Here is a 21,824-nt window from a genome sequence, read left to right as displayed (position 1 = left end):
ACTGAAAAACAGGGAGACCTATTCCCCATTGTTTGTATTATGGTTATTCTGAATGTTATTCATCTGTCTTAATACACAAAATAAGGATGAGCAACAAAAGAGTCTTTAAAAAATATATAGGGAATTAACCAATTTATTTCATGGCATACGAGAGGTTTTGTGTTTACTTACATGCTATTTATTGAAAAAAATCAACAAAATGTACAATTTCTTGAGAAAATCACAAACATTTGTCGTTGCGAGAAAAAATGCATTTTTCCTTTTTAATATTAGTATCTGTACAATTGTTTAGAATTGAAAAGATTGCATATTATATAATAGAAAGCTTGAAATAATAAGTAAATTTAGTCTACTTTATAAAACCAAGACACATCAGACTGAAGTATGTTTGCATTTTTATTAAAATTATGGCACTTAATATTTAATAGCAGAAATAATAACAGGGCTTCACAACCAGAAAGAGTATCACTTTCCAAACATCAAATTTCTTCCCACTACTGTTAATTATTTGCAAGATTTTCCAGAATATTTTCAGAGAACAAGCCCTTTACAGACTGCACAAAACTGAAGAAGCTTTTGTCATGATTTTTATTTTGGATTTTAACACTTCTAACAGCTGTATCAGCCCTGCAAGGTCACTGTTGTTTATTTTCCTTTGCATTCTGTAAGTTAAATTACAGTTTTGCTGTGCTGTTGAGTAAACAATCATAGCAGCATGTCACTGGAAAGTGATTAACATGTTAATTGTGGCTGATCCAGTAAAGAAGAAGCCTTCTGTTTAGCATTATCCTTCATTTTATTTTATTTTTCTACAAATGGTTGATGTTGAACATATTGCATGACATTACCAGAAGTATTACGAACTATGAAAGAAAGAGCGTGAACTAAAAAACAGACTTCTGCAGGGCTGTAGTGAGCAACAAAAGAAAAGCATTACATTGCAGCACCTTTACATATGTAACAAAACAAACAACAAAAAACAGCACTCACTGTACACCAGAAATGTGTTACTGAATTGTACTACTACCAATGTTTGTTTGTGGAAAAATATATGTATATATGTACATGCACACAGGCACACATAAAAAAAAAAAAACTCAAGCACTTAGACATCTGAAAATTGGGTTTTGGTGTGTGGTTTTCAAAAAAAATCATAATACATTGAATAATAATGGTCAACAATATTGTATCATCCACATGCATTTGTTCATTAAACAAAAGAAGACAGGCTCTAGAAAAAAAAAAAAGTAAATTAAATAATTATTTTACAATAAAGTAAATGCAATCAATGCATGACATGAAGTTGCATGTTAAATCAAGTATCATTTTTCAGGATTAAAATACTGTACCAATTCACAGGTACTAAACAATCCTTTAAATGTTCACAAGGAGAGACTGCAGCAAATTTATAATCAGATCCAGCTGATAATAATATTACTATAATTGACATGAATGTCCACAGAACACAAAAGAAAACAAATGGTTTGGAGCTGTATCTCCAATGTTATTTTATTTTCCGTCCCAGCTCCTACTTCATAGTATGTCCAGTCTTAAGATTAGTACATTGAAAAATGGCATTATCTATTTGGAAACATAATATTAAATGAAATAAAATCTAATGAGGAGTTATATTTACAGGCTTCATCTAACAGAAAGCTAAGCTTTGGTTATATAAAGTGCAGATCAATAATATGCCAATTAATCACGATATTATACATACAGCTAATTTTTGCAGCTCAGTTTCCTTGGAAATTTTTAAAAATATTCATGTTTTACAGTTTGCTTATACAGCAGGCTCAGTTAAAAATAAATTCCATTTAAATAAATTCCAATTCTAAGCACTTCAGTACCATCCACCTGTGCGCATTATACTTCTAAACTTCTTTGCAATGTATAACCGCTTGGATGTTCAGTAATCTGCACAATCACATTTGTGTCTCATCACATGAAATACCTAAGCTCTTGACAATACAGTTCTCTAACATCTTCAACCCTCTTACACTTTTTGTTGTATAAAGTTTTCAAGCTTTATTATGATACAAGCAGTACACTCCATCACTCTCATAGCAACTTCTGAAGTAAACCTATCATTTGGGATCTGTGGAAAAGGAAGTAAGTCAGGATACCTAGTTCTTAAGCTATCTACTCCATAAGCTTCCAATGTCTGAACATCATTTGTAAGCCCTTCAAGTTGTTGACTATATTCTTCTATCTTTTGTGCAAGGGCTGCTGGTTTTACATCTTTGTCTGATTTTCCCTTCACAGCATAGTCAGCTGCAATCAAGGCTAGTTTAGTAGAAAGGTAGCATTTAAAGCATACCCATTCATTGGCATTTTTATGGAGATCGTTTCTTGCAGCTGAAAAGTTAGCTCGGGCCTGCCTAAGCCATCTGCGTGCCTCTACAGGATTGCCAACGGACCTGAACGTAGGTGGGACAAAAAAGCGTTGCGAGAAAGATGGCCCTGTGGAAGATGGACATTTCTCTTTATGCTGTTGCCTTTCAGATTTGTGGCTTGTTGCTTCTTGATTCCATGAAGTATAAAATCTTTGAAATGAAAATTTATCTGACTGAAATCGAGAAGCTGAGGATGAAAATGTTCTTCTTGAGGCTCTGTCCGTGTTTTGATCCATAAAAGCCTGTTTTTCCATCCGGTTAATCTCATTCTGTAAATGTTTGAAAACTTCATTAGCTATATCAAGATTATCTGCATTTTTATCTGGATGCCATTTAAGATACAGCCTTCTAATAATCTTTTTTCTTTCAGATTCTGGAAGCTTCCAAGCCTGTTCAATCACAGATGTCACTTCTCTTAGTATTTCTGGCAAGGAGTTTGGCTTTATCTTCTTTGGAGAGTGATGTTTTGAGGACGTTGTTTTGTGGCCATCTCTACCACTGAAGAGAGGTGGAATTGTTCTCAGTCCATGCGCTGGAAATTCTGTAGGACTAGTTGGGGTAGAAGGAGTGCTATCCCTGCTTTGAGAACTTTCCTCAGGCCTTGAAAATTTGTACAAGTCAAGAGAGCTTACTATTTTATACTCACTATATCCAATATCAATCTGGTAAATCTTCCCTAGAAAACTGTGACTTTCATCATCTTCTCGTTCTACTTCTTGTACAATGATTGCATATGTGTAAGTCGGTTGATATGATCCATATATATCACCACCTTCAGCATCAACAAGGTAACCAACATATTCACCAGGATAAAAAACATTCATTGGATCCATAAGAAGTGTATAGTGAATTTCAGCTGGTATAGGAGTGCCAGGTGTTGGTAGTTCAAGTTTTGATGGTTCAGAAGAGTCATACTTCACCCCTAGACTGTCAAGCTTCTCACTGATCCGGTAAATGTCATTGCAACCCAGCATGGCAATTAAATATGAGGTATCAGAAATCAGGTTGTCAGTTGCAGATTTTAAGGTCATTGCTAACGCTAGCAAGAAATTTATGTCTTTGCTGTCCGAATGCTGTATATAAAGCAGTATTACTGCATTTCCGTATCTCTTTAGGAAAGCAAACGTTTCACTTTTACTGTGGGGAATAGGAGCAAAGCCTTTAACTCTTAATGTTGTTTGCAACTTCTCAAAACAGGAAACTTTCAAACCTTCTCGCAAAGCTTTGCAAAGTCTTATTGCTTTTTCTTCATTAGCTAAAAACGCATTGTCATTTTCATGCTTCATAATCCTAATGAGTCCTGTGATGAACTGTTCTGAAGATAACAGTAATTGCAATCTTCCCTGCAAAGAACATAATGCTCCAAATTGACAAATTTTGGGAGACTCTTCATCCAACTGTTCTTCAAGAATACTGCTAAGCAAGCGAGGCCTCAGTTTCTGAGGGAATAACATTATCAGTTTAGTGTGAAAACCATGGTCTTTGCCTAAATAGCACTGGCTAAGATCAACAAGCATTTGTACACCAATGTTACCCTGGATTCTACTTTTGTAGTGGGGTGCATCATCAAAAACTAAGATACTTGACTTTACTAACCTACCATCTTGACTGGGAAGATAAAGGGCAAAATCCCTCATATTCTCAAGGTCATTTCTAACCTTGACAGAATCATTCTGAAGACTTTTGAACAGGCCAGAAACTACTCTTTTAACTGTGCGCATTTCATTAGGATCCAATTGCTTTCCTTCAGAGTTCTTGAATATGCGACCTAGAACTTCAACATACTGTTTTGTTGAAATAATATCTTCAGTACCCAAATGTTTAAATAACTGATGGAAAGTACCAAGTTCTAAAGGAAGTTTGTAAAGATAAGGTTTAAAATCAGATTCGTACTCAAGGTTTATTACCACCTCTTCAGGCTTCAGGAGCTTCCAACCTTCTTCCACCATTACAAAAGAAACACCTCGAAGCTGAAAGCGGAATTCCCTTTTCTCTGTACTAAGAAATTCATAAATGCTTCTCAGGACCCTGGCCCTAGTTTTCACCATTTCTTCATCCACAGTTGTTATATTGCATATATTCCTGCAGTTATTGATAACCTTGTCCAGGGGAGGGTCTAAATTAACATTCAGCATAGTTAAAACTTGCTCAAGTTGTTCTTGTGCACCAAGAGTACTTCCTTCTTGCTCTTTGATACTTAAAGGCGTTGCTTTCTCTGGAAGAATGGGACATGAGGTCCACAGCAACTGTAACACATCAGTCTGTTTGAATTTAGGATTCACTTGTGCCCCGTTGAATCGTATAAGAGGGAGCGTCCCATTAACTTCTTGATACTGAGGATGAAATCTAACAAATTCTGCTGGTGCTCGTTCAGGGCACAGAAAAGGAATTAATGACAATTCTTTCAGAAAGTTTCCTGACAAAAGATCAGTTCTTTCCTGAAATATGTGATGAAGGAGGACATCAACAGTATTCTGCAGTGTTTCTTTAGACCAGTTTTCTGTATTAGCTCGCATGCTGATCTCCTTAGCAAATTGTAATAACTGTTGCTGTGAAATAATGAATTTTAGCCCAATATGTCGTAGAAAAGTTATCCATGATGGAAGGAATGCAGCTTGACTTTTCGGTTTTGTAAGTTGTTCTAGTTTCTTAAAAAAATCTTGAGGTATAAATAATTTTTCAGGAAGCATAACTTCAAAGACTTTTACAGTCCTGTCATAAAAATATTTTGCAGGTTTTAATCTATTGCTTGCATCATGAATGATCAATATGTTTTCAAGCTTTTCAAACAACTGTTCTTTCATTTCTGAAGTTTCTTCAATGCTAGTTAGCCTGTTCTTTAAGTAGATCAAGTGTTCCAACTTTGCATCATAAGACAAACTTTCAATTTTTGGAAGAAGATGTTTCAAGTACACTTCAAGATCATCCACGGAGACACAGCCAAGCACAGTATACAAGTCTTTCAAATGAATTTTCTCTTCAAGAAAAGCTGATGAAGTTGACTGTGTCCATCTATCCACTTCTACTGATGGGATGCTTTTCGTGAGCACATAACACGTCCCATATTTTGAAATGCTGATGTATCGGCCACTAATGGATTTATAACATGGAAGAGACTTTAAAATTTTAATGTCATCCTGAGATGTCAAATGACATAAATTGCAATTGAAGTACATTAAGAGAGCCTCAAAGTCACATTCTGCTAACTTTTCAGTTCTAAAAGTTGATGTTTGTACCATATATTGTATGGCTTTCAGAATGCTTGAAGGATTATCTATATTTGCTGTACGTCCTGACAACAAAGGCACTAAAGCACTGTCTTTGGAGCAAATTTTGTTCAATGCCAACTGAATACAACCTGTTTTCATTAAAGCATGAAAGACTTTATCACTCTGAGCATTTGGAAAAACAGCAATATGCATAATGCTGAGGGGCAGCAAAACATCACACTCTGGCACAACAAGATGATTAGCTGAGACAGTAAACTTTACACCTGGAAGCAACGTCCAGTCCTTCAAAGTTTCAACAACATCATCAAATTTTGCTTGTGTATCTTCTTGTTCTTCCTTAACATTTATAGACTCACTAATAAAATGCCAGGCATTTTTAAGCCAAGATTCACTTGCAAAGCTTTCTTTCCATTTCATACAACTTCTAGTTTTATATTCTCTAGGCAACACAGAAGATAACAACTCAGCAAAGCTTGTGATATCAAAGACTTTTGCTACATCACTGCTAAGTAAAATATTGTTGTACCTCAAATACAATGTGTTCATAAAGAGATCCTTGCGAGATGGAATCAGTTCATGGTATGTTGTTAAGAACTTTGGCCGCTTCGAATCAAAAATTTGCAGAACATTATCAAGGGTAATAAGGAGTGGCAAGCCCTCAATTTGGATTTCATTTTCTTCTGCATCTTTAAAACAATAGTCAACCAGAAGTTTGAGACTATGGAAGAGTTTTAAATTTGTCTGCTGAAGACGACAGGGTAACTTTCCAATGTGGCAGTTAGAGTCTGGAAAAGAAAACGTCGTCAAAAATAATCGAACATCAGCAGGAGTCACATAGGTGACAGGAATATCTGCATCTACCAAGCAATGATAGAGATTTGCAGTTTCATCACAGTTGTATACCAAATTAAATCCAATTTCTAAGAGTAAATGTTTGAGTCTGTAAACGTTTTCAGCCACAGACTTCCGAGTTGTAATGTTGTACTCTGTATTTTTGAGATGTTGCAATTCATCTTGTAGCAAGTTGTCAAAGAACGGCCTGCCTTTGTTCACAGTAGACATGTTAACCCATGTGATGATAACAGCAGAATGCAAATCAGAACCATCAACATTCGGAGCTCGCATAACAGGTAAAAGACGCTTCAAATCTTCATAAATACAACTGTAAACTGCTTTCACTAAACAATACCAATCCGGCTGAATATCAAGTCTATTAACTGGAAAAAAGGATAAAAACTTTTTCAAAGTGTCTTTCACAACATGAACTGCTGTGTTCTGCAGTACTGACACTGTAGGATCAGTGCCTGGAAAATACCGTTTCTTCAGCTGAATCAGCAATTCAACATAGGCTGGTGCTATCAGCGCTGTCATTAGGCTATTATTCCAGTCACTTCTTACTCCAACTCCATTATCATCACGCCACAGATTTCTTCTTGCAGAATCCAGAGCAAAGTGTCCATTCACATGAAAAGGTAGCCCAGTTTCTAAAGATAAAGGTAAGAAACAGAATGCTCTGTGGGGTTTTTTGTAATTATGAGTAATGCAAGCTGCTACCCCACCACGTGGAAAAAGAGTTATGTCCTCATTCTTGTGGGCTGAAACCACACTTTTAGATACCTTTTCCATGGCAGAAAAGCCTGACCTGTTACAAATTAACCAAGTTGTGAGATTCCCCTCAGAGTCTTCAGTATCCATCGTGTAAGTTATCTGTTGCACAGGTATTTCACTTAGCTGTTTTTTTTTAGTTACACTGTCAATTACAGATGCATGGAATTGCTTTCGTTTTAATCTGTCTCCATCAGTGATTTTTCCTTGTACAGAATACAACACATTCAGTGCTCCTGTTGTTTTTTCTATCTCACAAATAGAAATTTTTTCCATGTGGTTCAAAAACATTAAGAGTTCCGCTCCATCCGTACGCAGCTTATCTAAAAGATTTTGGACCATTCTATCTGAGCATGGAACTGAGGAAATTTCTGATACTTTTGCCATTTCTCCATTTCGAAGAGGAAACCTAAACATTGTGCAATTATCCAGTTTAAAGTGATTTCCTAAGTAGAGGTCCAGTACATCTGAGAACTGCGTTCTGAAATCTGCATCTAAATCCCTAAACATGCGGCCAGGACTTGTTGATGTTGCACCTGGTGCATATCTAGCATGAGGATCAAAAATACAAAGTATATCATTGCCAGATATGAAAGAAGGGCAGTCAGTAATGTGATAAACAGAATTGAAACCTATACCATATTGTCCGGTTTTACAGGGATTTCCTACTTTAGTACCTTTTCCAAGGTTCTGAATTCCTCTAATATCATCTTCTGTAAAAGGCTGATTGTTGTAAACACACAGTGCTGGTCCTTGAAGTGGTGCCCATTTCTCATCAAATATTCTATCAGCTGGATGTTGTCTAGGATCAAAGACAAAACAGATCTCTGTAGCTTTTGCATCATCCGCATTCTGAAGGAGCTCTTTCAGCATTTCTTTTTCTGAAGGGTAAGCATTAAGAATGCTTTTAATTCTACTTGTCAATTTTTCTTTCTGGCCAAATTCTGTTCCAAGGGTAGTAAAACAAATATTGGAGGCATACCTTTCTAAAGCTTTATGGCGTTTTGGTATTGCTCCAAGCTTTACTGCAACTTCCCTCGGAATATCACCATGACAATACTTAACAGTTGTGTCTTTAACTTTAATCCATGGACAGTCATTGTAACACAAAGATTTTGCAGGCAGAAGTGCAAGACGAGTATCGGGTAACAAAATCTCACCGTATTTTTTCTTACAAAATTCCTGCTTCTTCTCTCTAATGAGGCTCCATATTCCTTCACTGATTATTCTCCTGCACAGCTGAAAATTTTCTTCTGTTAGTTGTTGGGTCCCTCTTTCCTGATTTATTAATTCCAGAACAAGAGCAAAATCTTCAACTGCAAAAGCCTGTCTTACACCCACACTTTCAAACAGCTCACGGAAACTATTTTTGTATTTATTAGGCAACTGATATAGATATGGTGCTGCTTCAAAATTCAAGTGAAAAGACACTTTTGTTGGATCAACATAGACATTCTCAACAAGAATAAAACTGTAGCTTGTCAGCTGTTCAATTATCATAGCTTTTGATGATTCGTTTTGTAACATTGCTTCATGTAGATGTTTGTAACAAGCATTAGTGATATTCTCCTGATACAATGTAATGCCATCAAATGATTTTGCAACTTCTTCCAATTGATTTATCACCAAGTTAACAGCTGGTTTCTTCAGTAGACCCAAAAATTCTTTTACAGCCAATGACAAAGCACCACAACCTTTAAAGGAATGGGAATTTTCATTAAGAATTGGTTGTATTAGGCAAACTATATCTTGATGATCAGCAGTGAAAAGATCAGTCGCTGAAAACATTGTTTCAGGCTCAAAATCACTGCCTTTCCAGTGTAGGGAGAAGCCTGCTGGCTTGCTAAGGAAAGGAAGAAAAGGGATGGTTTGACATTTTTCAGCAAATTCTTTAGCTCTAGGGTCCCTACACTTCAGTTTTTCATCAATAAGACTCAATATAATACTGCTTCTGAGACAAGCTGCTGCATGATCTATCTTGTTAACTTCAGCCACCGACTCTGCACGTTCTATCAGATCTTCCCATAAGATATCATCTTTAGCCATTCCCAACTGCACAAGTTTAACCAAAATGACTGGATTAAGATAATCCTGGGTGGTGCCATAAGGAAATCTTCCATCTTCAGCATTGTATAACTTTGCAACTCTTCCTTCAGGATGGATCAGTCTTGATGGTGTAACTAACGGATGTCCATCCAAAGAACAAGGAATACACGGAGTAACACGAAGAATTCCTGAAAACTCCTCAAGTTTTTCATTGAGAACATAACGCATCAAAGGATCACGCAACTCTGCATCAATCTCCTGAATATTAGGGAAAAACACCTCAGAAAAGAACTGTTTCTCAGAGAAAGTGTTCTCCAGTAATATGTATTTGCATCCTGCTTCTTCAAATCCCATCTTAACCCAAGAAGGGAGATCTACAGCACACAGATTTTTGGAACCAGTTTTTTTAAGGTACTTTAGAAAGATCTTAAAGGCTGACGGTCCGACATCTGGTCGTTTCAGTATCGAGTCATCTAGAAACCTTACATTCTTCATGGAAACCCAAGAGAAACCATCAGAAAACACTTTGATCCCTTCTTTGCTTTTCATATGAGCTATGTCTTCATAGAACCCTTGACAAATAACAGAGAAATCATCATGAACTGAATCAGGATCTGGCCACACAGCACAATAATTATAGTCAACTAGCTCACCGCTGATTGCCATGTCACGTAGAACGCACAGAGCTTCTATGTAGGCTTTAACAATAACATGCCTCATGAATACTGTGTTCCATCTCCCTTTTGTGTCTGTTTTCCAAATCTCTTTCCGGTTTGAAGTAACCGCAAAGCAGCCATTTATATGAAGAGGTAAGCCTGTTTTTATTCGTAGAGGTAAATAGCAGAATACTTCACCTACGTTATTGCAATTAGGTTTCACAATCCACTTTTGATCCTGAGTTTCAGACAGCAACACTCCCACTCCACCACAGGGAACAAGACCTAGTCTTCGTCCACTTTCATGTAATGAAAATTTTAAAGCATCGCCAGTGTCCATGCAAGAACATATAAGCCACGTTGTTGAATCTACTGTCTTCTGTGGCAGTTCATCAGCTGACCTTTTCACCTGTCCTGACTTAGCCATTTCAAAGAAAGAAGCTGGATCATCTTCTGCACCTCGGAAGAGTGGAGACTGTAAATCAGCAATCCGCCTGAATACATGGTGAAATTCTTCTACTACTATCTGTAAGATACACGAGGACTTTGGTGTTTCAGTGGGAAGCTTTTTATTACTGCTGCTGCAAACCTTCATTAGTTTAGCTGCTTCCTTTAAAACACTTACATTTGGTGCAGTCAAGGCTTTGGAAGAACAAATTTTTTTTTTAATAGTGATAACATCTTGTGCCACCCCAGGATCATCTTCCTCAATTTTCAAGTATTTCAAAACCATTGAATTTACACTCTGAGCAAATATTATCAGCCTATGACCACAAATGCTAAATTCATCCACAAGAGAATAAATGTCTGCTGTATTGTAACATGTGCTGCTGACTTCACTCACTTTAGCTTCCTGCTGAGTTCTGAAGGAGAGCCTGAAAAGTGTTCCTTTGTAGCTATATGGAGATTCTACAGTCAGTGGTAGCTGGCAACCAAAAACTCCTATAAATGGCTTAAACTGATTGGGAAATTTTCGCAGCCTCTTCTGTTGTTTACTCCAGTTAATTTTGATCCCAGGATTAGATTTATCTCTAATATGCTTACTGATATGGTTAACATTTGGATCAAACATAATCATGAACTCCCGGCTCAAAATAATAGGAACATCAGTAATATGATAAACAGAATTGAAACCCAGTCCAAATTTTCCTACTTTGTCAACTTCACTCCTTTTTAAAGACTCTCCTAATCGAGTTATATTTAGAAAATCAGAGTCAGAAAATTCAGAATTATTGAATGACCACAAAGCTGGACCATGACATGCTGCCATTCCTGGATCCAGAAGATTCTCTCTTATATCCATATTTCTCCTCATGTCAATCAGGAAATTACATTCTGTTGCGTTAGCATCATCAGCATTTTGAAGAAGTTCTTTAAAGATGTCTGAAATGGAAGGGTACTCTTCCAAAATGTTTTTAATTCTTACAGTCAGAGGCTCTCTTTGCCCAGATTGCTCAAATCCCATGTTTTCTGGATTAATCAATCTTGTGCTAAGGCATGGAACATTTAACCACTCAGCAGTTTTCATTGGTATGTCTTCGTGCACCAAAATTATTGGTTCAACAGAATCTTCAAGCAAATCATTTAAATCATCAACTTTGATATCACAATAACAGCATTCATGAATTGGCCTCATTGCAAGTTTATAAGGAAGTTTGCCACTGTACAGTGGCATGGGTGTATGCAGACTTGCAGGAATCTGATTGCTGTACAGCCATCTTATAATGCTCAACATAATGTGAAGATTTTGTTTACTCTCTTGTTCTGAGAGAGTCTGCTCGCTTTTCAGATATATTTTCTGAATGACCATAGAAACATGGTCTGGTGTTAACTGCTCAATTGAACCACAACATTTAAACAACTGGTGAAACTTTGCCATAGTTTTTGGCACATAATGCAGATAAGGCTGGAGATCAAGATCAGGTACTGACTTTATTACTGCTTGTGTGAGAGAACAAAACGTTTTTCCTGTCCAAACCCAGGGAAATTTCAAGGCTTTAAAAGCTTCTTTCCCTTCTTCTAAATGATCATGCATAAACCCATAAATTTCAAGCAGGATATGCTGAAACTGATAATAGTCCTCATCACTGAAGGTTTTAGAACTGTGCCAATCAACAACTACCTTGAAATGTTTTAAAACTGCTTTTATGCTGGGCTTTGTGGAGATGCCGAGTGCTTTTTCTATATCTAACTGCACATTTTCCACAAGAGGAACTGAGGAACCTACTAAAATTGCATGAGAGATATCACACATTTCTGGCGGTAAACACAGATTACAATGATCTCCTTTCCAAACTAAGGATCCTGGATAATTTGGAGGTCTTTCCTTACTTGCAGGAATCCATTTTATTTTTTTCAGCACAGCTTTTGTTTCAGATGACTGAAGCAGCATATGGTTTTTGTTTAAAATCATCAAGAGAGTTCTAGCTTTTCTTAACAGTAAATCATGATCGGTGTTAGAGTTAGCATGCAAATTTTCAATTTTATTTGCCACTCTCACAATATCACTTTCCTCAAGATTGGCTTCACTTTTTAAGCCTATTTGTCTCAGAGAATGAAGAATATCTGAAGATGTAAAAATAGCTGGGGGGAAGCAAATTTCCTCCTCAGCATAAAACAAGTTTTGCAGCAGTTCCACCTCAGGATCAAAGAGTTCGTTTGCTGTCATTATCTTTTCTTGTGAAATCCTAATAAACTTCAGTGTTGTCAGCCAATCTATCACATTCGTATTCTCATTTTTCAGAAAAGTCAGATTTTCAAGAACCCATTGCATTATCTTTGTTGTTTCGTCATATGAATAAAAATCACTTCTTATGTCTTCTATAATAAACTTCAAGCAATCTGTGCTCTTTAGCTGTTCTATTTTTAGCAGGTTAGCTAAACGAATAGTAGCTTCATCACTGCTGTCAATTATTGGAACAGAAAATCTTAGACCAGGTGGAATTTTAGCAGTGTGGTGTAATACCTTACTACCTTTCAGTCCAGCAAAAGCAGGGACACCTTCATCAGATAATTTTTCCATCTTTTTAAATATCAACAATTCCTGAATAATTCTTCTCTCTTTTTCATTTGCATCAGTTAAACTAGCTAAGAATGCCCTAAGTGCATCTTTATGTGTTGATGGCAATGATGCAACCTGATTGCATAGTTTCTGTAGGGTCATTTTTTCCATTATTTGTAAAACAGCACTTGGTAATGGTGGATGCACATATTTCTTTATAAGCGGGTGTTGGATAGAAACATCTAGTTTCTTAAGTACCACTCCACCAACTTTCTGAATAATATCAGCTAAGTATTCCGGGAGCTGAGTCTCAGATTCATCTTCCAGAATAATAGGTGACGGATTCCTAAATCTAACCAGTTCCACTGATGTTTGGTTTTCCTCCAGAAGAGTCTTAGGGATAAGTGGCATGTCATCAAAAACACTCAAGTCATCAGAAAAATGCATATAGAGGTTCTTCCAGACCATCTTAAGCCAGGAAATCGATGGCTGATTTTTGTCTTCCAAACCTGGATACCACTGTACCACCATGTCTCTGCCAGGCCACACACTATTCATAACTTCTTTAATTAGCCGAGCAAATCTTTCTGGGTTCAGAAGCTGCAGCTGAGTGCACGGTCTTCCTGAAATTACAGCAAAAGGGTAAACCATGAAAATCAGAGCAGAGTTACATAACAAAGTGCTTTCTGAATTTAGAAATGAAGCTCCTCTTTTTGTGGAAAAACTGCTAAATAGAACAGCATATACCAGCTACTCTTGCTTTTAAGAGTTAATTAAAAACAAATACATTCCATATTAGTATAAAAAACAATCAAAAATGATCAATAAGTTACTGCATTTGTTAGTTTGCTATAAGAACCTTCAGGCATACAAAGCAACTACAGATTTACAGTCAAAGTCAAAGCTTCCAAAGTATTTTCCTGTTTGGTTAATTCTTTACTTACTTGCCTAGTTGCAAATAAGAACCTAACCCGTTATTTGTTTGTCTATATCCACAAGGATTACAGTAGTTTTGAAAGCTTATTTATTAGATATAGCAAACCAGAGCAGGTACAGATGCTCTTACGCTAAAAACTGACAAGCAACAAAACTCTGTTGTTCAAGGAATGCTGAAACTAACTTTAGATATGTATGTTTTTATTCTTATCGTGAAAGCCTTCATTAAAAGAAATGCTAACATATCTTAACTATCATTAAGACAGCTTACACTTAGCCACAGACGCTCTAGTTTTCAAGAAAATAGTTCAGAACACAAAATACCAATACCTCCAAATGACACCAAAAATAATAACAGAAAGGGAATCAAGACATCTGAGTTTCAGATCTTTTTTCCTCCTAAACAGCACTGTTGTTTCATTAAAAGCAACAGTCCAATTAAAGATACTATCTACTGTCATTGCTCTGCTGGAGATAGGTAGTAAAATGCTTCAAAAAAAAAGTTTTCTTTCACTTCATGCCCACAGAGCTATGTATTGTTAGTCGTGCTATTAGAAAAACACAGCAGCCTTAAGAAAGTGAGAAATACTGGCAGCAGTGGACCAACTGCTTAAGAATCTACTTAAAAGCTAAGCTACAATCCCATTTTAAGACAGTATTGCTAGTTCTGTGCTCAAAATCTGTACATGCGACTTTAAATTCCCAAAGTGTAGGAAGACTTCCAGTATTTTATTTAAAAATATACATAAATAAACCAAGGAAAATATTGATCATTTCTGTGTAACGTTAACTATAAGGTTTACTTCATTAATAAGCAATTTTCCCCTTTTCTATATTTAGAACTCTTTTCCTTATTATTTTTGGTAGCTATCTTTTGGCAGATATGTTTAACGGGTTTTATTTACGAGAAAGCTGGGGGTAAGGAGAATAGCTAATCACCAAATTCACACAAATACCAAGCTTCAATCCAAACCAGTACAGCGTCAATTGATAACCATACCTGAAAATCCCCAGAGAAGCTGTTGGGCTAGAACGTAATCAAATCCATTTAGAAAACATCTAGTCAGTTACACATTAACACACCAAATATAGAACAGTTATTAGCTACGAAAATATAGCACCTATTTTTGGAGAGAAAAAAATATCTTGTTCTCTCTGTGCAAAACAATTTTTAAAAAAGCATATCCGATCTTCTGAAAGAAATCATATAAGGAAGTTTCTATTTCTACACTGATATTAAGAATATCTCCAATATAATTGCTACAATTATAAGTGAAATCCTTGTCAATAACTCAAAATTTGTCAAAAATTTTCTAACGAATTTATAATGTACAAATTTATGGTACTGGAGATATGGAGGTATAATTTACAACTATGCAAAATCTGAGAATGAAGAATAATTTAGGAGGAGGTGGAAAGTAGAGAAAAGTAAGCCACTTAAAAACTTGCAAAGGGTTATCTGAACGTCCTCAGGCATTTCTAAAAGATTTGGAAGAACTATTCTTGTCATATTTATTACAAAAATATGTTCTTCTAATCATTGAGAGGCATACCACCAACCAAGAACAAGTACCTAGAATAATGCAGTTCAAAGAAATGGACAAAGGAAGAAGAGCAGGAAGTTAGACCTCAAATGTGACCAAAACTCCTTCTAGGAACTAGGAGGACTGGATAGAATTTGTTGCAACTCAGAGACCAGCATGCCCTCCTACAACAACAAATAGACATCACTCATCACATAATATGACCCCATAAGTCTTTGACAATTCTGCTTTTTAGAAAATAAATTTTCTTAACAATTGTTTCAGACCTGCTGTCCTTCATATCCTATGAAAGTCCCAGCACCAATTTCATATCTTCTATACAATTTGTATGTACACTGTTTATTCTGTGAAATAAGTCACTCCAGTTGTCAGTCTTTTTATAGATGCTTAGCCATAATTTCAATAATGTATCTTATTTGGCTTAGAATTATCTTATTTTTCTATTAGTTTTGATAATTGAGTAATAAACAAACCATGGAGAAAGCAGCAGGCTTCCAATTGAATAGGAAGAATAATAAAGAGGACATAAAAGGATTGCAGGGAAAAAAGGTCAGAATATAGACTAAAGAAATAGAGACTGCCACTGAAGACAATGATAAAGGGTATCAAGGAAAGAAGATCAATACAATGATTTCTAGTATTCTATTTCTGGTTTTAACGTTTTCAGTCTGAAAAAGAATTCTGATAAATAGAACAATTTAAAAAGAAAGACTTGAATGTTTTTCTTAAAGGCACATTTTCTACAGATTGAAGAGTAAAATAGTTCACTGTATACACACTACTTAAAAATAAACTGAAGTGTGACTTGTTTGGGAAAAAAAAAGAAAAGTTTTGGAGACAGACTTCAAATTTACCAATCAAATGTATAGTGAAATGCAAGGGCAGAAAGGTAAATTAAACTAATGCTGACTAAAAAAGAAACAAAAAAATTTAACAGTGAAGGCAGATAAACATGGAAGCATCATATCTACAAATGCAGCAAGCTTTGTAGCAAGCTATTTAGATCGTGATTAGAAGTATTTCAGTAGGTCTGCTTTGAAACAACAAAAAGCTATGAATTAAGATTCAGGTAATACTCAACGAAATTAATACGGTCTTCATATACTCCATGCCAGATGATTCAGATGGTTTCATCTGTTGTTTTTTTAAATGCATTTTTAAAGTGCATTGACGTGCACTTGCAATTGTGAGATACAAGACGATCCACAACATAAAAAATATGACATAGCTACTGCATATGAAGATACTATTAATGTAAAATAGAACTCAGACCTTCTTACAAGGAGGAATACTAGTTGCACAAAATTTACACTAAGACATGCCCTACTATCATTTTATCGTAAGTTTTTATCCTTCTTTAGCTTTTGCCTTTTTGTTCATTTAGAATTTTCATTTATGCCATTTACAACTCAGTCTGTGGTATCTTATTTTTTTGAAATGACCAACTGATTCATACAAGCTCAATTTCATAGAAGACATTGCTAATAGTTGAACAGACTAATTCTAAATCCAAGTTTAAAGCAATCTGTTTCACTCTATGAGAATACCAAAGACATTACCTCTGCTTTTGGCAGCTTCTTTCAAAGCAGCTAGAACCTCAGGCTTCAGGTCATCAGAAAGCAACCTTCCTTCAAGGCCAGGAAAGAGTGATCTAACAAAAACACATTAGCAAAGCACTTAATTCATGTATTTTCCTACACAGTAGAGTTGCATGCAAAGCAGTCACTTCCATATGTGGAATTGGGTTTTCAGTGGGTGTTTTCTTATATATAAGAAATTCACGTACTTAGAAAAAGAGAGTAATAAGAAAATAAATTTTCCAACTACTCATCTTTTCAAAGCAGGTATAAGAGAGTTTTCTCTTGATAGAAAAACTAATATTAGAAAAGTATTTTCATCTATTTGTATTCTAACAAAAAATAATACTATATATTATGTCTCAAAAATTATCTGAAAGGATAAAAAATTAATTTAAATTTAATTAATTCCAAGAGTTCACACAGATCTGTATATTCAGACACTGGTCTGTGTGCAGACACCATTTACGACTATTGTAACCAAGCATCACTCTCATCTTGTCATTTCTTCACCTCCCCTTGCGTTGGTACTTAAAATTAAGCAACTAGTTTAAGGGCTCTGCTCTTCCCAATTATGAAGTCACCAATAACTAACCATTTACTTTTGACAACAGGTATCTCAATTATACATATAACAAGTAAGACTTTATGTTGATTAAGTCTTGCTTTCAAACGCATGTGTTAACAAAAAGAAATTGCCTATTTACACATATTAACAGATTGCTTTTTGTTAACACAAGCATGTGTTAACAGAAAGAAAGTTTGCCCAGAGAGGCTGTGGAGTCTCCTCCTTGGGGGTCTCCAGAAGCCGTCTGGACATGGTCCTGGGCAGCCTGCTCTGGGTGTCCCTGCTTGGGCAGGGGTGGCACCAGGGGCCTCCAGGGGTCCCTTCTGAACTCAGCCCTCCTGTGAGTCTGTGAAATTCTAAAGAGCTTACTTCAGCTTTTTAAGTAGGCTCCAAATTTGAATCTGCAAAGAGCCAAACCATTCAGCTGAAGGTGTTTTAAAATATCTTACATAATTTAACATATTTATACCATTAGAATTGGAAATATTTACTGTACTCAAGGACAGAGTCAAAGCATTACTACTTGCATTACCATAGCTAGCAAGTAGATATATGCATACAATGTGCTTTTGTATCAGTTTTACGAGACTAACCAAGTAAGTCCATTAAAAACAAAACACAAACTGCATGAAATACAGTGGTATCATTAACTTCCCAGAAAAGTATCTTATAACTAGTCTGAAGCATGGAGGGCCGTAAGGAAAATCTGTTAGTCTCATCATGGGTACGTTCTCTATTGGTGTAATGGTCTAAATTTTGAAAGACAAAAAAAAGTGAAAGAATATCAAAAGATAAATCATCTCACAAGAGCTGCTAAAACACTTAGGGTTTTTGTTGTTTTTGTTTGTTTGTTTTGTGTTTTGTTTTTTTTTTTTAAGAATACACTAGAATCACAGGTTCTGAGATCTGCATCAATTCCGATTAATGACCTGAATTGTCCAGATCAAGAAAGATCTAAGAGAGAGTTTTAGAATACAGAAAAAGAACAGCAGCGGGTTTGAAAAAAAGGCAAACTCTTCTCAAGCAACAAAGTAAAACCAGCTACCTCTCTGAAACTGCTTTTCTTCAAGATGTGTTGTCTATATGTAACACTTAAATCACAACTTAGATCAGCACCTTTATTTGGAGTATTTTTTGCCTTAATAATATCTACATGGGCACACCCCAACTCTAATGTACATTCCTTAAAGGCCAGTAAAAGCAGCAAAACACATGCCAGATGTCACATCTCTAATGCAGAGAGTCTGAAAATCATTGAAACTGAGGGAAAGGAGGAGGCAGCAGTTGTACACACATATTGGTAACTTCTTAAGGAGGAACAGATAAAGTTTAAAAAAAAAAAAGCCTAAAGCCATCTCAAACTTTAAGAAAGCCTTTTAACATTAACTGATTTAATGTACTTCCTAGTATGCATGTGCCTAAACTCCTCCTGTTTCTGATTGTTTATGATTCTGAGAAAGCTAATTTGACTAATTCTAAACTAATTCTAAGAAAGCAAATCTGAGGCATTCCCCTAAAGCCTAGATCACATGATTCTTTAGAAAGTTATAATAGCAAGCAGCTGTCAAAATTTTCAAGTGAGACATATGTATATAAACATATACACATACAAAGAACTGAGTTCTGCTTATGCAATATTTCATTACATCATAGGCTGCTGCATATCATCTTGTTGCTGGTAAGCATACCTGGGAAAATCTTCTGAGGTTATGTAAATGACATCCTGTTCTGACACAGATGAGGAAAAAGGAATAAAACTTCCATTCTGCAGTGGCAAAAGCTCCAATCCAATCAGTTCACTGTAGACTCCATCAGAAAGCACAAATTCTAAGAGGTGAAGCTTTTCTTCAGCAGGTCCACTGTGTCCAGATTTCCTTAGCACTTGCCGTACAACAGCAGGAGTCACTTTTTTCACAGCTTTAACAGAAGTAGTAGTAAGATGCACGGCACTAGCAATATTTGCTGGCACCTTGGCAATCTGCTTCCCTGAATCCTGGAGGTAGTTGAGAACAGACTGTGTGTACTCCAAACTCTCATCCATTTCAGAAAAGTGCACCTGTTCCACCTTTATCCACTGATTACTCACTGAGTAAATAACTGTATGCTGGAGCAGCTCTTTAAAGAGAGGTACTACAATTGGTTTCCAGGGCACCCTGATTTTGTTCTCATCAGGCCATAAACTATAAATTCTTTCAGCTGACAGTGGAAAATCTGAATTCTTCTCAGTCTCCATTCGTTTGATAGCTTCCAAAATAAGGGTGGTATACGCCTTTGGCACTATATTCACCACAAGAACATCATTCCACAAAGCTGCTGGATCTCTCCACTGATCCAGCTCTCGCCATTTGATACTCCTTCTATTGTCTGTGAGACCAAAGAAACCACTAACATGAACTGGGAGACCAGTTTTGCTTTCCTCACCTGGAGGCAAAGGCAGAAAACAAAATGCTCTTCCTGAAAAGTCTGCCACAGCTCCGTTTTCCTCCTCTTTATTTGATAAAGACATGGCTATTCCAATAGTAGGAACAAATTTCAAGTCATCAGCTAAACAATCCAGTTCCGTACACATTCCTCGACCACCTACACAATTACATACTAACCAAGACGTTTTCTGTGCGTCCTTAACACTCTCATCTTCCAGCACTATATTTACATGGTATGTCACACATGTTATGCTATTGCTTGGAACTCCCTTACAGTACTGATTTATTGCAGTTCCTAAGATTTTGATAGAATTGGGTCTTTCATGTTTCAAGGCTTTGTTCTCACTAGCAGTTACTCTGAAAATCAGCTTCTCTGTTCCATCAGCCTCCCTAACATGCAATGAAACATCCTGAACACTCTTTAAGAAGAGCAACACTGTGTCAGCATCTGCCCTGAAGGACTCAAACAACTCCAAAACCTTCTGTTTGTCATAAACATTGCTGCTCAGTTGAGAAGGCTGCAGACGAAGTGGGAAGCGAAAAAATGTACCAGGAAAGTTTCCATTCTTAAATGTTTCCTTAGTGCTGCCAAATACACCAATGAATGGTGCAAACTGGTCTGTAAGTTCATTGATTTCCTTGCTATCTTCTTTTAGATTCCAGCACTGGCCTGATTCATGCGGTCCAAAGAGGGTTTGATGGGGATCCAGCATTCCAATTTGTTCCCCACTGAAAATACTAGGGAGATCTGCATAAATAAAAACCAACAAATATTAACAACCCTAAAATAACAGATTTTCAAATACAGTCTTACAGAAAGATTTTATTAAGGGCAAGAAAAACAAGTGTTCTAAAACTGCAATGAACCTAGTAGAATTCTAATAACAAATACTTCAGTACTTACTGACAGGAAAAAACAAGCACATCCCCTATTCTGCAATTAAATATATACATAGTCATTCAACTACATGAATTTTAGCAAACAGAGCAAGAAAAGCGTACTTCTTTTCAACTATATACTTTCACCTTTCCAATACTTTAAGGGGAAAAAATAATAATAATAAAAAAATGCTAAAGATACATTCTACTACAAACTTTGCAGATCTTGAAGGCTGGTACATTTAAAAGCACAAATTCCCCAAACTGTCAAACACCACTGAATGTATTAAGCTTTTATTTTACTTAGTAGAGCATGAATATTGTGAGGAAACGTCATATGCCTTACAAACTCCCTTCACAGGAAGCCTCAAGTTAAAAGTGTTATTTCAGCAAATTTTACCTCTTATCGTGTACTACTGTAACTACTATGAAGGTTGTAGACACTACTTACTCTATCTACTTCTTTTCTGCTATACATTAATAAAACATTTCACCGGAAAATATGTTTCCGGACTTAACATGCCTGGTTAGTAAAACTGGCTTTTCTTGTTAGGGTTTTGGGTGGCTTTGTTTTTTTGGGAGGAAAAATCCATTTCCAGTGTAAATGTGCACCTCTCTCTATTATGGAGTATCCTTTTTAGCATTAAATAAACATCACTGCTTATTATACAAAGAATCTGCATGAAAGTTTCGGTCTAGTCTAATTTAGACACTTCTACTTGCTTATACACCCTCTATTACAGGCCTTTATAATGTGAACTGCAGCACATACCTGAAAGAACAATGTAGAGAAACGTTCATTTCAAAATAAGTGGCTAATTACATAATAACGCGATTAGAAGAAGTAAATCTCCCCCAAACCTTCAAATTAGAAGGATGCCTTGTAGGGTTTTAGAAAGTTATGAATGCTCCGTAAGGAAACTTAGCTAGGGATCTAATTTAAAATATACTATGGAGACAATG

General features: G+C 36.1%; 1 protein-coding gene across 3 annotated transcripts in view; it reads right to left on the bottom strand.

The window, feature by feature from the left end:
• Nucleotides 1-120: 120 nt before the first annotated feature.
• Nucleotides 121-21,824, bottom strand: part of SACS (sacsin molecular chaperone) — a 59,795-nt gene continuing 38,091 nt past the window's right edge. For all 3 annotated transcript variants that reach the window (XM_040543987.1, XM_040543986.1, XM_040543988.1), the window contains 3 exons: nt 19,248-20,730; nt 16,974-17,065; nt 121-13,557 (listed from right to left, as the gene is read on the bottom strand). In XM_040543987.1, the coding sequence (XP_040399921.1) occupies nt 1,997-13,557; nt 16,974-17,065; nt 19,248-20,730 (13,136 nt within the window). In that variant the 3' untranslated portion in view covers nt 121-1,996. The remainder of the gene's footprint in view (nt 13,558-16,973; nt 17,066-19,247; nt 20,731-21,824) is intronic.

Source organism: Cygnus olor, chromosome 1 (genome assembly GCF_009769625.2).
Source record: "Cygnus olor isolate bCygOlo1 chromosome 1, bCygOlo1.pri.v2, whole genome shotgun sequence".
NCBI lineage: Eukaryota > Metazoa > Chordata > Aves > Anseriformes > Anatidae > Cygnus > Cygnus olor.
Note: the sequence above shows the minus strand (reverse complement) of the source record. Positions and strands in the feature narration are given on the sequence as shown.